Source organism: Podarcis muralis, chromosome 17 (assembly GCF_964188315.1).
Source record: "Podarcis muralis chromosome 17, rPodMur119.hap1.1, whole genome shotgun sequence".
Classification (NCBI taxonomy): Eukaryota; Metazoa; Chordata; class Lepidosauria; order Squamata; family Lacertidae; genus Podarcis; species Podarcis muralis.
Genome location: NC_135671.1, coordinates 8120221 through 8139727, shown reverse-complemented (window position 1 = coordinate 8139727; position 19507 = coordinate 8120221). Strand labels below are relative to the sequence as shown.

General features: G+C 47.1%; 1 protein-coding gene across 6 annotated transcripts in view; it reads left to right on the top strand.

Moving 5' to 3' along the window:
* Positions 1–12178, top strand: part of PRAG1 (PEAK1 related, kinase-activating pseudokinase 1) — an 84056-nt gene extending 71878 nt beyond the window's left edge. For all 6 annotated transcript variants that reach the window (XM_077920896.1, XM_077920898.1, XM_077920897.1 and 3 more), the window contains 2 exons: positions 810–1549; positions 10734–12178. In XM_077920896.1, the coding sequence (XP_077777022.1) occupies positions 810–1549; positions 10734–11741 (1748 nt within the window). In that variant the 3' untranslated portion in view covers positions 11742–12178. The remainder of the gene's footprint in view (positions 1–809; positions 1550–10733) is intronic.
* Positions 12179–19507: the final 7329 nt, after the last annotated feature.

The following is a 19507-nucleotide window of genomic DNA, read 5'->3' as shown; positions in this document are numbered from 1 at the left end:
GATAAAATGCAAAAAATACAGAAAATGATGAAATGATAGAAGCAAGAGAGAACTTCTCAATATATAGAGTAAACCCACTGAAATCAATGTGACTTAATTTAATCAACTAATTTAGTTATTTTGATTTCCACAAGTCTACACTCGGCCTGGGTACGCCCATATATTATAAACACTTAACTCCCTATGGCTTTTTTCTTAATACTTAAGATTAAAACCTGTGCTTTTAAATTGGCTTTTAATTTTTCTTGCACGCACCTAACACCTTTCCTGGCAATAAATGCCACCTTTCTCAGAATTCTCTCTACGAACCATCATTTTTATTCATTGTGCCCTTTTGGGAACCTAATCGCTTTGCGTTGCTAATGAAGGCAGAAGCTCGAACAGTCAGCCGGATAATTTCATGCTGATTTCTGTATCGCCAGTCATACACACTGTGGCAGCCCCCCACCCCCACCCCGGGTCCTGTGCTGCCATGGGGAGGGAGATTCATCCACACAGGCTCCTCTCCCTCCTCATCACAGCACAGGACCCGGGGGGCTGGGATGCCGCCATACAGACCCACATATCATGTCTCATAATTTTATCATGCTGTAGCGTGACTTTGACCCCGTGTACAAAGGCCATTCTTGTTTTGGCTGCTACAGATGATCCTAGGCTAATCTGGGTGCAAAGTTTCATTGCCCTAGGCTGGCGTGCTTACCTTTTTAGACGGAACTTGATCTAGGCCTTGCATTGTAACACATCTTTTTTTATCCGTGCTGGTAAGAGTCCCCGGCTTATAATTGCTTTATTGTCTGCATGTGTTTCAGGACAGCCGTGCAAAACGAGCCTTCGTTCAACGACCTGTACAGGGAAGCCGACCTTTCCTTCAACTCATTTCCCTGCATGCCCCAGCAAAGACAGGCCACACTGCAAACCTTTACAGCCGCCTCCTCTGCCGCAAAAGAAAACCGTCAGCAGAGCTGTTTCTTCGCCAGATGGTTTTTACTGGGGCCCGGCGTCCCCAGCTAGAGCTTCAGGTCCCGCAAGCCCGAAACTGAACTTCAGTCAGTCGGAAAGTAACGTCTGCATCCGCGAGGAGTCTCCGTTCGGCTCCACCTTGGGAGTCAACCGCCAGACGTTTTCTTCTTCTGAGTCACTGGAGAAAGCCTTCAGAGTGTCCCATTCCCCATATCCCTGTTCTGCTAAGAATGGCGGCGCCTGCTGTAGCCAGAGCAAAAACTTGCCGCCTCGTTCCTCCTCCCAGCACAGCATGTCCACCACGGTTTCCTCAGGTTCTAGCTTTCAGCTCCACAACCTCCTCAGCAATATTGACAACAAAGAGGGGGTGTACGCCAAGCTAGGCGGGCTGTATGCCGAATCCTTGCGCCGCCTCGTTTCTAAGTGCGAGGACTGTTTCATGCGCGACCAGAAGAGCGAGCTGCATTTCAGCGAGAACAACTGGTCCCTCTTCAAGCTGACGTGCAACAAGCCTTGCTGTGATTCAGGGGACGCCATATATTATTGTGCTACCTGCTCCAAGGATCCGTCAAGCACCTATGCGGTGAAGGTATGTCATTGCAAAATGCTTATTTTGTCATGACTTGCTTTGTGCTTTTGGCCTTTTCTGGCGGTTCCCTCGCTACGAGAAGCCAAGTTACAGGGAACCAGGCAGAGGGCCTTCTCGGTAGTGGCACCCGCCCTGTGGAACGCCCTCCCACCAGATGTCAAAGCGATAAACAACTACCAAACTTTTAGAAGACATCTGAAGGCAGCCCTGTTTAGGGAAGCTTTTAATGTTTAATAGGTTATTGTATTTTAGTGTTTTGTCGGAAACTGCCCAGAGTGGCTGGGGAAACCCAGCCAGATGGGCGGGGTATAAATAATAAAAAATTATTATTATTATTATTATTATTATTATTATTTATTTTCACTGGTCTCTGGTTGCCATGAACTCGAATGATCTGATGACCTTCACAAGGATGGGGGGGGGACACACACCCTATATATACAGTGGTACCTTGGGTTGCCAATCAGAAGGTCGGCGGTTCGAATCCCTGCGATGGGGTGAGCTCCCGTTGCTCGGTCCCTGCTCCTGCCAACCTAGCAGTTCGAAAGCACATCTAAGTGCAAGTAGATAAATAGGTACCGCTCCAGCAGGAAGGTAAACGGCGTTTCCGTGCACTGCTCTGGTTCGCCAGAAGTGGCTTAGTCATGCTGGCCACATGACCTGGGAGCTGTACGCCGGCTCTCTTGGCCAATAAAGCGAGATGAGTGTCGCAACCCCAGAATCGTCCGCGACTGGACCTAATGGTCAGGGATCCCTTTACATTTATCTTGGGTTACAAATACTTCGGGTTACAAACATTTTGGGTTACAAACTCCACCAACCCAGAAGTAGTACCTCGGGTTGAAAACTTTGCCCCAGGATGAGAACGAAAATCGTGCGGCAGGGGGAGGCCCCATTAGTGAAAGCGCGCCTCAGGTTAAGTATGGTTTCAGGTTAAGAATGGACCTCCAGAACGAATTAAGTTCATAACCCAAGGTACCACTGGGTTCTTTCAGAATTTTTCAGGTGTGTTGCCTCATAAGGAACCTTGAAATATGCTTGAATTTTGCTTTAGAGGGTAATCTGCTGTCAAACTGGTTCTATTTAGGAACACACGTACCAAGGATTTTGCTGGTCTGCTTAAAAATATATATATTGCAGGGAGTCAGACTAGATGATCCAATGGGGTCCTTCCAACTCTATAGTTCTGTGATCCTGTGATATTATTATTGTATTCTGCTGGAATTCATGGGCTGTTTTGTCTAAGAAGGAACCGCCAGGTTCGCTTTGAAATTTCTTTCACGCAAAAAATCAGTGGCAAATAGCACCTAGCAAAACCCCGGTTACAGGGCAGGTGAATTGCCTAAAAATACCAGAGATCAAAGAATAGAGTCCAAAGTTTCTGGTCAGAACAAGCAAACACTTGAGAGTCGAGCTCCGAGAGTTGCCCAATAAGAACCAGAGGGAGCACAGAGTTTACACACAATCCGTTGATTAGCCTGCCAGCAGCAATTCTCCTTTTTCGCAAGCAGGGCTGATGAGAGGCTGCAATAAAGCCAGTAGGCCACAGCTGGGCCTGGTTGCCGCGGCAACCCTCACAGCACAGGTATAACAGAGCAGGGCTGGGAGCAAGTCTTCATACCTAAATTTCCAACTGATGTACTGCCAAAAGTGGGCAAGTCATATATCCCTGCAATCCAAGGAGTTCTAAATTGCTTAATGTTGCTTGCGGAAAAAAGAGGCACAGGTCATGATTCCCAAGATTGTTTTTTCTCTCTCTTGCATGAAACCCCGGCAGAATGAACAGGGACTGCCACCTTTTCCCTGGCCTTCTTTTCTGTGAGTGGGGACGGAAGGATCTGCCAATTTCAGTTCCCTCGGTTTCTCGTTTCCCCCAGTCTTAAATTAAGTTCTCCATGTTTCTGCAGCAATCTGCAGTTTTGTTTGTTTGTTTTTAAATCTTCCTGAAAATCCGTCAGCTGGCATTTTAGTGGAAATTTCTCCTAATTTTTAATTTGCTGTTCTGGCTAGTATACAGTTTTGCAAGTCATTTTTTTTTTCATAATGTAGTGGATTCTTCTTCTTTTTTAATAAAATCTTTAAATTAGTTTCCCAATATACCCCAATAAAAGCCAAATTATAACAATAACAATTACTTCCCAAATTATACAATTATCAAAATGCCAATCAACTTCCAATTAATACATTTTAGTTAAAGTGGCTCCCTGCATGATGGTTTGGGTGCACTTCCGATCTTACATCACTGCGTTCTGTAATCTTAATTAATGTCAGTTGCATTTCAGTTATAATAATAATCCCTTAGTCAACAGCTACATAATTAATAATTTCCGTTCGTGATGTTACAATATATAAATTCATAAAGCTTCAAGTGAGGAACTCAAACTATTATTCTGCCCTGCGTGTGAAAAGGAAAGCAGAAAAAAAAATACATTTGGCACCAACTTGGCCTCAGGTTTTGTCAGGATGAGGCATACGAGGCACCATCCAACTGTCTTAGGGACTGCATTCTGGATTTGTGTAGGTTTTACTTCTTAACACACAAAAAGCACTTTCTAAAAACAATAAAATAGTTCTACAAAGCTCTAAAAATGATAAAACTATATATTATAAAGTCTAGAAAACCATAGAACCCCATTTACAAATTGTTGTTGTTGTTTAGTCGTTTAGTCGTGTCCGCCTCTTCATGACCCCATGGACCAGAGCACGCCAGGCCCTCCTGTCTTCCACTGCCTCCCGCAGTTTGGTCAAACTCATGCTGGTAGCTTTGAGAACACTATCCAACCATCTCGTCCTCTGTCGTCCCCTTCTCCTTGTGCCCTCCATCTTTCTCAACATCAGGGTCTTTTCCAGGGAGTCTTCTCTTCTCATGAGGTGGCCAAAGTACTGGAGTCTCAGCTTCACGATCTGTCCTTCCAGTGAGCACTCAGGGATGATTTCCTTCAGAATGGAGAGGTTTGATCTTCTTGCAGTCCATGGGACTCTCAAGAGTCTCCTCCAGCACCATAATTCAAAAGCATTGATTCTTCGGCGATCAGCCTTCTTTATGGTCCAGCTCTCACTTCCATACATCACTACTGGGAAAACCATAGCTTTAACTATACGAGCCTTTGATGGCAAGGTGCTGTCTCTGCTTTTTAAGATACTGTCTAGGTTTGCCATCACCTTTCTCCCAAGAAGCAGGTGTCTTTTAATTTCATGGCTGCTGTCACCATCTGCAGTGATCATGGAGCCCAAGAAAGTAAAATCTCTCACTGCCTCCATTTCTTCCCCTTCTATTTGCCAGGAGGTGATGGGCCCAGTGGCCATGATCTTCGTTAAATTCCATTAGCAACACACACACACTGCGTGGTAAAGCCTTCTTGAATAAAATTGTCTTGAGTGTGTGTCTAAGCATCATGACGTTATGCGCCTGTCTAATTTTGGCTTAGAAGCTCAGACCTTAAGAGGGCCTGAAACTGCATAATTTCTAGTCCCAGAAACTTTTTCTCCCCCCTGTGTGAATTGCGGGGCTCATTTTCAATGCATCACACGCAGGGGTGTCTGCGTTGATGCCCATTTCACAAAGGGGAAAAAAGGCCTGCCTTTCTGCCACTCGGCTTACTTCACTCGGTTTGGGCTCCCAGTGGATGCACACTACAGAGGGAGCATGATGGCGAGGGAAGGAGACAAACCTTGTTTTGTGCTCGTCGCAGACCACACGTGTGTGTCCCCGCATTACAAAATGCGCCTTTATTGTCTGACTCTGGCAGACAGTAGCATGCTAAAGCTGAGCCAAAGAACTGAGATACAAGCTCCGCCGCTGTGTGTGCGAGTTCAAAGTGGGGAAATGTAGCTAGGCAACTTTTTTGGAATGCTTTCATTTTCGTCGCTGGAATATTTCTGACAGACAGTGGTTTCAGGGCTTTCGTGCCTTTCCTTTTTCTTTCCCTGTGAATGTGATATTGTTGCACTGACTGCAGACATGAAAGGAGCTACAGATCTGATTGTTGCCTCAAGTCAGGCTTCAACAGGCCTGTTTCAAAGTTTGAGCTAAGATGAGCTTCCTGTCATGCCTTAGAACCCTAGACCCTGCTAGTGCTTCGACTCATATGCATGAATTGTGGGGAAATGGAGCCAAAATATTCTCTCTCCCCCCCCCCCAAAATCTTCATTTTATCTTCGACAGAAGACCAGGGACTTGAGAATATGGCTCTCTACCAAAGATGTAAAAAGAGGTGGGGGGAGCTCAATTTCAAGGTGCACAGTAGCAAGGGGAGGGATGCTTAACCCTTCTCCCACCCACTTGTTGTTTAGTCGTTTAGTCGTGTCCACCTCTTCGTGACCCCATGGACCAGAGCACGCCAGGCACTCCTGTCTTCCACTGCCTCCCGCAGTTTGGTCAAACTAATGCTGGTAGCTTCGACAACACTGTCCAACCATCTCATCCTCTGTCGTCCCCTTCTCCTTGTGCCCTCCATCCTTCCCAACATCAGGGTCTTTTCCAGGGAGTCTTCTCTTCTCATGAGGTGGCCAAAGTATTGGAGCCTCAGCTTCAGGATCTCTCCTTCCAGTGAGCACTCAGGGCTGATTTTCTTCAGAATGGAGAGGTTTGATCTTCTTGCAGTCCATGGGACTCTCAAGAGTCTCCTCCAGCACCATAATTCAAAAGCATCACTACTTCTCCCTTTTTCCTTTCCCAGCCAGGGTCTACAGACATGTGTGCTGTAGTTGGGGGTGGGAAGGCCTGGAAGAGAAAACGAAGGGGGAGAAATGGATGGCAGTGCTTGCTACTTTTCCTCTGCATATTTCACCCTCCTTTCCCTCTGCTCACCCCACTCAAAGCTTTTATAGATGCTCCGCAGAGACTCAGGTTTCCAAATCCCATTCTTCTGCCAATTGTCTAGTTTGGCACTCAAAATATATTCCTCTGTGGTGGCCCTATAAACACGCTTGTACTTCAGTCACGTGATCAGACTCTTCAGTTTGTTTGTTTGTTTGTTTGTTACTTGATTATTACTTCTGCACAGTGCATTTGGCAAGGTAGGAAAGCGAAGCTGCAGTCCCTGCGCTCCTTTGGGCTGCTTCCATCCTGTTACTGCCAGTGGGATTCTACATAGTCTGATTGTACACAGCAGCGCAGCTCTGGAGAACAATAGCAGCAGGAAAATGTGCTCCATAGCCTAAAGGAGCCCATCAGTGTCTCAGAGCAGGCAAGAGCATCTCACAACCAATAATGAATAATATTACCATGTGGAATACTCTTAAAATGAATTTGCTGTCCAGAGATTTCATTAGACTCATTCCCAGCCACTGATGCTATTAGGATGCAAGAGAAACAACTTGGTCCCCAAACAGAAGGCGCTTTAAATCAATTGCTTTTATTATTTGGGGATCCTTCTGTACCTCTTCTGGACTCGATACGTTGTTTTATTTAAACAAATATTATTTTCTAAACATACTTAACAAATCTAAACAAATATTATTATTTATCTAAACAAATGATATTTTCATGGAGGGTTCAACATGAATCATAGAATTGAAGGGACCAGGAATCTTTTTGCCCAGTGTGGGGCTTGAACCCACAAACCTGAGAGATTAAGAGTCTCATGCTCTACTGACGGAGCTATCCTGGCCCATCTGTGCTTCCAACAGTGGCTCCTCCTTTAAATTCCTGGGAGTCCCTCTTAGTGAAGATCTTACTTGGAAGGTCAATACAGCCCAGGTGGTTAGGAAGGCCCAACAGACTTCATTTCCTTAGGGTCTTGTGAAAGAACAATGTTAGACAGCAACTGATGATTTTCTTCTATCGGTCCACAATAGAAAGTGTTCTCTCATACTGTATTATGATGTGGTACACTGGTTTGACAGCCATGGACAGAAAGTCCCTACAGAGGGTGGTGAAGACAGCACAGGATATTATGGGCTGAGTCCGCTAGATGTTATCGCAGGAGACCGTTGCCTCAGAAGAGCAAGGAACATTCTCAGGGATGACTCACACCCTGGCCAGCACCTTTTTAATCTCCTGCCCAGGAGATATAGAAGCATGATAAGCTGCACCAACAGGTTAAAGACCAGTTTCTACCCATGGGCCGTGAGGCTGCTGAATGGAAGACAGCAACATTGCAGCTGATATTCGGGGTTGGTGGTCATATGACAGCACACAGTGTAACAAGGACTGAGAGATTGTGGGAGGGGAGGGGCCCCCCGTTTAATCTCACTGTAAACAAGTGGTACAGTGACAATAAAATACCGTATTTTTTGCTCTATAAGACTCACTTTTTCCCTCCTAAAAAGTAAGGGGAAATGTGTGTGCGTCTTATGGAGCGAATGCAGGCTGCGCAGCTATCCCAGAAGCCAGAACAGGAAAAGGGATCGCTGTTTTCGCTGCACAGCAATCCCTCTTGCTGTTCTGGCTTCTGAGATTCGGAATATTTTTTTTCTTGTTTTCCTCGTCCAAAAACTAGGTGCGTTTTATGGTCTGGTGCGTCTTATGGAGCGAAAAATACGGTATTTCTATTTAGACTGCCTCTGCTGGATACTTCCAAGTGAGAAGTAAGAATGCCCCTCAATAATGTCTGGACTTGCTGCAGTGTGCCAGGCATGTTGCTATGTGCCCATCACGACACAGATCCAGCTCAGGAGCATGCCAGCGGTATGGTGAATAGGCGCCACCTGGAGATCCTCCAACCCTGTGCTTTGAGGCTTTCGTTTTATTATTGGGTTGCAAATCGTACCAGTTTCACTGGCGACGTTTTTGCAACCTGCCCTTGACCCATTTGGAGTGAAGGGCACAAAATAAATAAATTGAATAAATAAAGTTTTGGGAGGTTTTGGACCATGATGCTTCATTTTATTTAAACTTAAGAAAATAGGAGCAGCGAAAAGTGGACCTGGGTTCTGATTCATATATGGCATAATAAATTGGTTAGTTTTAAAAGTGGCCCAGGATTTGATGCAAGACATTTGACTTTACCCCTCGGAAGGGGTGGGGTAGAGTAATTTTAGAAGAATTAAGGAAACTGTATCAGCCAGCTTTTATTTTGGGTTTGGCTGTTTTCCATTGAGTTACAAGGGTCCTCGTCCCCATCTTTGTTGTGCCTTAAAAGGTAAAGGTACCCCTGCCCGTAGGGGCCAGTCGTGACCGACTGTAGGGTTGCGCGCTCATCTCGCTCAAGAGGCCGGGAGCCGGCGCCGTCTGAAGACACTTCCGGGTCACGTGGCCAGCGTGACGAAGCTGCAACTGGCGAGCCAGTGCAGCACACGGAAACGCCGTTTACCTTCCCACTATAAAGCGGTACCTATTTATCTACTTGCACTTAGGGGTGCTTTCGAACTGCTAGGTGGGCAGGAGCTGGGACCGAATGACGGGAGCTCACCCCGCCACGGGGATTCGAACTGCCGACCTTACGATCAGCAAGTCCTAGGCACTGAGGTTTTACCCACAGCGCCACCCGCGTCCCTTGGTGTGCCTTAGCCATCCCACATTACTAAGCTTTTAGCTACAGCCCCATGAAGGCAAAATTGAAATGACAGCAGTGCAACGGTCTACATGTGTAGATGCACCCTCAGTTTCTCTGTTCACTTTGAGGTCTGATTACTCAATTGTAGACACCAAGATAAAGACTTCCTTTGGGAAATTTCCATAGTTGTTAAAGTTGGTTTTACCTTTATTATAGATCTGGGTGTTTTTGAACTTTTAAACTCACAGGTTTCCAGAACCCCCATTGCTTCTTACTCTGCTGCTACTCATCATCTTCATATGTTTTTTGTGCGCGTGTATTTTCTGCTTTACACGCAGAAGGTCCTGGGTTCGAGCCCCAGTGGAACCACTAAGTTGCTTAGGGGACACAGGTGGCGCTGTGGGTTAAACCACAGAGCCTAGGGCTTGACGATCAGAAGGTCGGCGGTTTGAATCCCCGCGATGGGGTGAGCTCCCGTTGCTCGGTCCCTGCTCCTGCCAACCTAGCAGTTCGAAAGCACGTCAAAGTGCAAGTAGATAAATAGGTACCACTCCGGCGGGAAGGTAAACGGCGTTTCCGTGCGCTGCTCTGGTTCGCCAGAAGTGGCTTAGTCATGCTGGCCACATGACCCGGAAGCTGTACGCCGGCTCCCTCGGCCAATAAAGCGAGATGAGTGCCGCAACCCCAGAGTCAGTCACGACTTGACCTGATGGTCAGGGGTCCCTTTACCTTTACCTTTTATGTTTTATTTTTCATTTTTATCCAAGTTTTGGCAGAGATAATTTTTTGAGAAAACTATATCAGTGTTGGTGAAGCAACACTTCGGTAAGACTTTAGGATGGGGTAGCCAACATGGTGCTTTCTAGATGTTTTGGTTTATTTTTAAATGTTTGTATTTTGTTGTTGCAGTTGTTTGCTACCCTGGGCTCCTTTAGGGAGGAACGAAAGGATAATATTGATATTATTAGATTGTATCCAATAGTCATCAAACTCAGAGTGGACAAATGGAAATTTCTGTCAGTGGCCCACATTGAACATTGAACTACCTGCTTCCATTAGCTGAAGTCAGTGCAAGGACTTGTACCTAGTGCAACACAACTTTTCCCCATCTCCTCTCCAGATTTGCCTGTTGCGCCTCTCCCAGGTCCATTTTGGAGGGTTAGGAGAACCCCACAATCTCCTTAACGCCACATTGAATTCCACCCATGCGCTGAGGAAACCTTAGTTGGATGCGAACCAATAATAATTGGCCATGAAAAGAATTATTATTACAGTGGTACCTCAGGTTAAGTACTTAATTCGTTCCAGAAGTCTGTACTTAACCTGAAACTGTTCTTAACCTGAAGCACCACTTTAGCTAATGGGGCCTCCTGCTGCCGCTGTACCGCGGGAGCATGATTTCTGTTCTTATCCTGAAGCAAAGTTCTTAACCTGAAGCACTGTTTCTGGGTTAGCGGAGTCTGTAACCTGAAGCGTATGTAACCTGAAGTGTATGTAACCTGAGGTACCACTGTATTATTATTATTATTATTATTATTATTATTATTATTATTATCATCATCATCATCCTCACCATCAGAATAACAATAGTGGCCTGATCAGTACCTACTTACATTCAGACCCTGATGCTTTTGTGGGTTCACATTTCCCTGAATCAAGTTTTTCATTCCCTTACCTCCTTCCCTATCCCAAACGGAACTGACCTTCGACTTCACTTCTGTCCCTTTCCTGCTTTCCATTCACAGATATGTAAAACTCAAGACACGAAAGCCGCAACGTCCTGCTGCAGCCCTTCCGTCCCGGTCCACTTCAACATCCAGCAAGACTGTGGCCATTTTGTTGCCACGGTGCCCTCCAGCATGCTGAAAAACCCTTCCGCGGACGGCCAGGGCCCCTCCCGCGCCACCACCGAGCAAGACTGCGTGGTTGTCATCACCCGCGAGGTCCCGCACCAGACTGCCGCTGACTTCGTGAGGGGTTCCGGCCCTTTCCACAAAGCGAAGCCGGAGCTGTACGAGCGGCGGGTGTGTTTCCTACTCCTGCAACTCTGCAACGGGCTGGAACACCTCAAGGAGTACAGCGTCATCCACAGAGACCTTTGCCTAGAGAACTTGCTGCTGGTCCACTGCAGACCTCCCCCCAGCTGCAGCAAAAGCAGAGAGGACAAACATCTGCCGCGGCTCATCATCAGCAACTTTTTGAAAGCCAAGCAGAAGCCGGGCGCCGCCGAGTCCAAAGCGAAAAAGAACCAGGCTCGCTTGGCCCCGGAGATCGTCTCCGCCTCCCAGTACAAAAAATTCGACGAGTTCCAAACCGGCATCCTCATCTACGAGCTTCTGCACCAGCCCAACCCCTTCGAAGTGAAAGCCCACCTCCGGGAGCAGGAGTACAGCCAGGACGACCTTCCGCCGCTGCCTCACCTCTCCATTTATTCTCGGGGGCTCCAGCAACTGGCGCACTTGCTGCTGGAACCAGACCCCATCAAACGCATCCGCATCGTGGAGGCCAAGCAGATCCTGCAGTGCCTGCTGTGGGGTCCCCGGAAAGACTTGACGGATCAGGCCCTGAACCACGAGGAAGCGCTTCACAACTGGATCGACATGAAGCGGGCATTGCTCATGATGAAGTTTGCCGAGAGGGCGGTGGACGCGGAGCGGAGCGTCGAGCTGGAGGACTGGCTGTGCTGCCAGTATTTAGCCGCCGCAGATCCACCTTCTCTCTGCAAGTCGCTGAAACATCTTCAGCTCCTTTGATTCTCCGTAGTGTGTGAAAAGGACGTCGTTAGTTCTAAGGGCAATGGACCAAGCGCTTCCTTAAACAGAAAATGTCACACACCTCCCGTCCCCTCTATGGGGTGATAATTGTGTGAAACAGACCGTATTTCATGCACAAACACAACGCAAAGATCAAAACCTATGTACATTTCAGGATAAATACCATTATGAGTGTTGTAAACAGACAATAGTGCTGGATTCCACCACCAAGTGTATCGCTTCCTGGGTTACTCTTGGAGGTAAATTAAAAAGGGGGGAAAAGAAGGTATGTGTATTTCCTAAATGGGAGGAGGGTTTCGTTCTTGTGAGATTTTGTTGTTGTTTTGCTTTCCTAGTGAACGTGCTCAATCTTGGGGCAGAGGCTTATTCGCTGTGAAATATCCTAATATATTTTCTATTAAAAAAACCCAGCAACATCCTGCGTGATTCCAGATGGCGGCTTAATTTTATACACAGGTTGTTCAGATACTGCAAAGAAGCCATTGGCGACCGAGAAAAAGCGTATGGCGTTTTGATACCAGCAGTGCTGTGTGGATGCACACATGAGGAGCTCCTATCCCATAATATTTGACTGCCTGGAAGTATTGTATGTCTCACCAAACCCATCCAGCTTTGCCCACTCAAGCCTTCCTGGCAGCCCTGCTCCAACTTTACCCTGCCCAGAGGGATCACCAGCCTCATAGATGTAGAAACAAGGGAAGGAAGGTGACTTGAAGAAGAGAAATGAATTGAGCAAAAAGGAAGAGATTCTGGAGTCTGAAGTGTGCTCTCTCATTTTCAGGGAAGTGAGCATTTCCTGCATCTCTTCCTGCACCCATTAAAAACAAAAACAAATCCTGTCCTCTTCAACCCTCTCTGTGAGCTCATCCATACTGCCATGTAATGTGGAGAGGGGTGAGTTTCCTTGTACCTTGGTTAGTTCTTAGTTGTCCATACGACTTTCCTCTTCAAATCACTGCCTTCCCACACTTTCCCCTCCCTCAATCTGGATTTTCTCATAAAATATATACAGTGGTACCTCGGGTTAAGTACTTAATTAGTTCCGGAGGTCTGTTCTTAATCTGAAACTGTTCTTAACCTGAAGCACCACTTTAGCTAATGGGGCCTCCTGCTGCCGCCTCACCGCTGGAGCACAATTTCTGTTCTCATCCTGAAGCAAAGTTCTTAACCCAAGGTACTATTTCTGGGTTAGCGGAGTCTGTAACCTGAAGCATATGTAACCTGAAGTACCACTGTACTTCAAAAGAGAAAATCCAGATTGAGGGAGGGGAAAGTGTGGGAAAGCATTGATTTGGAGGTGAAAGTCATTTGAGCAGCAAAACATTAATGGAGATAAAGGAAGCTTAAAAGGTAAAGGGACCCCTGACCATTAGGTCCAGTCGTGGCCGACTCTGGGGTTGCGGCGCTCATCTCGCTTTACTGGTCAAGGGAGCTGGCGTACAGCTTCCGGGTCATGTGGCCAGCATGACTAAGCCACTTCTGGCAAACCAGAGCAGCGCATGGAAACACTGTTTACCTTCCCACCAGAGTGGTACCCATTTATCTACTTGCACTTTGACGTGCTTTTGAACTGCTAGGTTGGCAGAAGCAGGGACCAAGCAACGGGAGCTCACCCCGTTGCGGTGATTCGAACTGCTGACCTTCTGATCGGCAAGCCCTAGGCTCTGTAGTTTAACCCACAGCGCCACCCCCGTCCCTTAAAGGAAGCTTACTGTCTGCATTAAAGAACTGTATGGATAAACAGCGTAAGGATGATAACTGCAGTGCACATGGACCTGTAATTGGTTAGCTGCTCTGAATAGTCATAGCAAAGACCATGCTCTGTACCACATTCCACTGAAGGAATGGGTACTCTGTCCCATACTCTATGTCATGTACAGAAAAATGTGAAGCATTTTCTTGAAGGGGAGAGAGGAAATGGGTCCATTCAGATGGACCCATTTTTAAATATTTTTCTAGGGAAAGAGGTGCCAGAACTCAGCATGAATTCCCCCCTTGTTCTCTTCTAATGACAATAGCATCCACCTGAGAGGTGCTGGAACTGAGTTCTGACGAGTTCCGGCTGGAAAAAAGCACTGTTTATAAGAAAACTTGAAAGAAAAAAAGGAAACAAAAGTTGCCTCAGTGCAGTTTGTCAGGGTCTACGGACTGGTAACCTAAAGTACCCTACCATTATGTAAAAAAGATAATAATCACTGAGTAAGGTAAAGTGACCCCTGACCATTAGGTCCCATCGCTGACGACTCTGGGGTTGCGGCACCCATCTCGCTCTATAGGCCGAGGGAGCCGGCGTACAGCTTATGGATCATGTGGTCAGCATGACTAAGCCGCTTCTGGTGAACCAGAGCAGCACATGGAAATGCCGTTTACCTTCCCACCAGAGTGGTACCTATTTATCTACTTGCACTTTGACGTGCTTTTGAACTGCTAAGTTGGCAGGAGCAGGGACCGAGCAACGGGAGCTCACCCCGTCGCGGGGATTCGAACCGCTGACCTTCTGATCTGCAAGTCCTAGGCTCAGTGGTTTAACCCACAGCGCCACCTGCGTCCAATCACTGAGTAGTCCAGATCAAAATCCTAGAACATAAAAGAATTTTGATACCTTTACAATGAGCAGCAGCATACTCACACATTGAAATGGCTATCAGGAAAAGTGGGGGAGAAGCTGATAAGCTTTGTTGGTGTATAGGGTCCCCAGCAAGGTTTAGTGGCTCCAGCAGCTGTCTTGCTCCAGATGCACTACTCTTCTGTAATATTTACAGGAGACTTATAAGCAGGCATAGGCAAACTCCGGCCCTTCAGATGTTTGGGACTACAATTCCCATCATCCCTGACCACTGGTCCTGTTAGCTAGGGGTGATGGGAATTGTAGTCCCAAACATCTGGAGGGCTGGAGTTTGCCTATGCCTGCTCATAAGTGCTGCTTTATCAGGCAACTTGTCCTCTCGTGGGGATTATTTTCCATTTTGGAAACTGCATGTATCTGATCATGGGCAAAAGGTCACACGAATATGTGTTTTCCCCACTGTGAGGATTGTGAACAGTGTGGCAGGTTTGACTTTCTAGGGTAAAGGCCTGCGATCTGGTAAACATCCGTCCCTTCAAGAAACCTGCATTGAGGCAATCAAGGAAGCATTAAAACCCTACCAGCCAAATGGTCTACAGAGGAAGGAGAGGAACAATTGAGAGTTTACATTGCAGGCTTTGTGCCATGCATAAGAACAGCAACATCTGGTTTATTAGTCATATCAGGACTGGTTTGGACACCTTCCCAATTTCCCATAGAATATGGATCCGGCAGCCAAAACAAGGTGGTTTTTTGATGGACTTAGCACTGGGATCAGGCAAGATAAGTGGACTGGAAGGGTTTGCAGAGGAGACTTTTCACCCCTGGCTGATCACTAGCCTTCCTGTTGGACTACATCCTGATATTCCCTTCCCCAGCAGGCTTGCTATGAGGTCCCATCACCATAATACTACTTATCTGTAACTCTTCTGCCTAGAGGGTTGAAGTTGAGAAGCCCAGATAGTACTTCAGAGGCTAGATTTGGGTCATGGGCAATCATAGCTGATCCCAGGTTATATTATAAATTATACCATGACCGTAACCATTTGGCAATCCATCTTTCTATTTGATTAAATTAACACAGATGAATCAAGAGGTGCAGTGAGCTGGGAGAACTGAGAACCTGAAATAAACAATACCTCTCAATAGAACTTTCCTTACTGTTTTTCTAGTCTTGCTTCTGAATGCTTAACAGCAGCTTGGCACTCAGAAATTAAACAAGTGCAGCTTTTATTGATGTAGAAATCAGGTGTGTGGGGGAGAGTTTCAGCTCCAGAATTTCTTCATGTACAGTGGTACCTGGGGTTACAGACGCTTCAGGTTACAGACTCTGCTAACCCAGAAATAGTACCTTGGGTTAAGAACTTTGCTTCAGGATGAGAACAGAAATCGTGCGGCGGCGGGAGGCCCCTTTAGCTAAAGTGGTACCTCAGGTTAAGACAGTTTCAGGTTAAGAACGGACCTCCAGAACGAATTAAGTTTTTAACCCGAGGTACCACTGTATCTACAGTGCGTTCAACAATGATTCGTGTTGGAGGAGGCAGCATGAAATTCATACTCAAGCTATGGTTTTTTTACCAACCAGTTTGGAGTAGGTGGAGGGGTGATCAATGGCTCTATGCAAGTCAGTTTGACAGTTACTTACTGACCCAGATCCTGTGCTTTTATGCTAGTGGCGCTGTGGGTTAAACCACAGAGCCTAGGACTTGTCGATCAGAAGGTCGGCGGTTCGAATCCCCTCGACGGGGTGAGCTCCCGTTGCTCGGTCCCTGCTCCTGCCAACCTAGCAGTTCAAAAGCACGTCAAAGTACAAGTAGATAAACAGGTACCACTCCGGCGGGAAGGTAAACGGCGTTTCCGTGCACTGCTCTGGTATGCCAGAAGTGGCTTAGTCATGCTGGCCACATGACCTGGAAGCTGTACGCCGGCTCCCTCGGCCAATAAAGCAAGATGAGCGCCGCAACCCCAGAGTCGTCCGCGACTGGACCTAACGGTCAGGGGTCCCCGTTACCTTTTTAAGCCTAATGTACTAAGCAGGCAACAGTTTGTTCTGACATAGCACCAGAAATAGTGATGGGAAAAACTTCATCACACATTTATCAATGTTGGGCTGCTGTTAAACGCCGTAAGAGCAAGTTTGTTTTACCCTCCCGAGCCAGGATCCTTCCCACAAAGGACCTGCAGAGCAATCAGGCCACATGCAACCAAGAGAGAACTGAAAGGCTTCCTGTTTGGCCACCAGCAACATATGGTGAGAACGGGTGAGCATTAATATGTAATAGACCCCTGTTAAGAAATCAATGGGGTTACAGTTTACTGAGCCTGGTGACAGCTGGGAGCCTGGCAGCCAATCTGTATTTGCTGTTCTAACTTTGGACAAGAGGGAATTAGCAACAGGTGGGTCATATTGTTCTCAAAGGAAAATAGTTGGATCCAACACAAAAAGACGGAAATTGTGCTCACTCAGACCAGTTGGGCAAAGTTTGTGCAGTTGCACAACATCCTCCCTCAACACCTTTGCCCTGTAGGCTAAAAGGCGAACTGAAATGGACCAAATTGCCGGACTGCAGAAATGAGATTTGTGCGGTGACAGCACTTGATAGAGGCAAACCATACCAAGTATGAACTTCAAGGCACAGGTCCCATGACAGCTGATAGTTCGGATGTGCCCTGACCACAGCTCACCTGCTTTCCCCACTCCTCCTTCATCTACCCGTGAAGGGATGGGCGGATGGATGGTAGGAAACAACCCTTTCTGAGAGTTCGTCATCCATCCATTGTAGAGATCCTGGCTGGCTAGCAAGTACATTTTCTGGCGGGTGACTTTGGGGCTGTCCCACAAATTGCACAGCCGCAAATGCAGATCGGCCAACAAGTGTACACTGCTCCCTGACATGTGCTTGCTTGTATGATACATGTGTATACAACAATCACCTGTTGTCGCATCTGTGCTTTGCATTTTTAGTTAAGACACCTAAAATGTGAAATGTGTGAAGAGGGCCTAGTAGGGAGGGAGGAAGGGTAGTGTTCTGAGACCCTCCCTCACCCACCACCGGCTGCCTCCAAATCCTGTTGCCGCCTCCTCAATACACCTTCACTGGAGGCTTTTGAGCAGAGGTTGGATGGTCATCTGACATGGATGCTTTATCTGAGATTCCTGCCTAGCAGTGGGTTGGACTAGATGACTCTTGGGGTCCCTTCCAACTCTATGATTCTATGACCTCTCTGCACAGAATGACAATTCCATAGAGAGCCGGATTTGGCCCTCTGACCTGCAGTTGCTAAGTCCAAATTTGGGCACCCTGGTGCTCCTGAACATCTGCCACACAACTCAGTAGGCCATTACCTGGTTCACCTGTTGACTTGAGTCTGCAGAACAGCCTTCCACAACTTGGTGTCCTCCAGATGTTCTTGGGACTATAACTCCCATCAATCCCAGGCAGCATGGCTAAGAGTAATGGGAGTCGTGATTCAAAACTATGCAGAGTTGGGGAAGGCTGCTCTAGAACCTCTGTGAGGATGCTCTGCTTTCCATTCCCAACTTATCCACACATGGACCAGAGCTAAGCCAGCATTCTGATTGGCTTCAGAGAACCAGGACACTACCTGTGCCTTGGGACGAATCAGGTACAGTGGACACTCGGGTTGTGAACGTGATCCATGCAGGATGCACGTTCGCAACCCGCAGCGTTTGCAACCCGTGTCTGCACACACATGGGTTGCGATGCGGCACTTCTGCGCATGCGCAAAGTGTGATTTAGCGCTTCTGCGCATGCGCGACCACCGAAACCTGGAAGTAACCTGTTCCGGTACTTCCGGGTTTCTGCGGTCCGCAACCCGAAAAGACGTAACCTGAAGCAGCTGTAACCAGAGGATTGACTGTAGTCTTAGATTTGACAATGTACCCATTGGTGAAAGATAGCCCCAGCATAACCAATAATAGGACCTTCTCTGAATGTGCCCCTCTGGCCAGTTGCTTGTTGAGATTAAGGGTCCATCGAGGCTGGAATTCTTTTTCAGCAGTGGCTAGTCAGATGCCTCTGGAAGCTCACAAACAAGGCATGAAGAAACACACAAATAAACAAACACACCATCCCATTGTTTGCTCCCCAGCAACTGGTACTCAAAGGTAAACTTCTCTGAATGTGAAATCTCTATTTTGCTATCATGGCTAATCAGAGCTGTCCTGCTTTATCAGATCAAGAGTCCCATCTAGGCTATAAGCACATTAGTGGCTTAAACTTCCCCTCTCCTGCATTTCACCCAATGCACGTGATGTGATTTGTTCTCCCACCCCTCCTATTCAATGAAACTCACTGAGCATGTGGCTGCCTGAACTCTACACATCTCAGCTTAACTGCGGCTTATGTTTTCAAATCGTATGGAAGCTGCTCTGACGGGAAATGCATAAAACAGGAGTATTCCTCAAGAAACTGCAGGATACATTAAAAAAAATTGTGGCTAACTGGCTTCAAACACCAGTGCGGGGAGAGCATTGGAGCTGGAATAAAATGCAATGTGCCCACAGCCATAGATTGAGTTGCTAAAGTATTCTTTTACAAAGCAATCTGCTGTCATGTATAGACAGTGGGAAGGTAGGAGGAACCCTACATAAATTGTAGATTTCTTGCTGCCTCCCATGCATGGTACTTGGCACATTGCCACTTGCTCGGAGAGAAGGAACTCTCAAGCATGTAGCAGTAACATTGGGTTCTGCTGCCACCTGGTGACATTCTTAGAAGGTACAGCCAGCCTGGTTTCAAAGGAAGAATTCTTTGGCAGCTAGCCTGTGCCACAGCCCGGAGAGTTTGGGGCATATCTAGGGAGCAGCAAGAGGACTGATGGGCTTTAACAATGGCATAGAGCACGGGTGTCAAACACAAGGCCTGCGGGCCGAATTCGGCCCGCCAGACCTCGTCATGTGGCCCGTGTAGCCGCCACCGACCGCCAGCCTTCACCTTTTATTCTCACTTTTTTTTTTTTTACACAAGAAAGCCGCCTCTTCACCACATGCGCAGCAGCCTACAAGCCAGAGAACGTCTGCCCTCTAGCAGCGCCGGCCGTTCTACACAGGAAACCTCCACTTTACATAGTCCTACAGATACAACCGGCCCTTTGAGGGTGACCAAACTGCTGATGCGGCCCCCCGATGAATTTGAGTTTGACACCCCTGGCATAG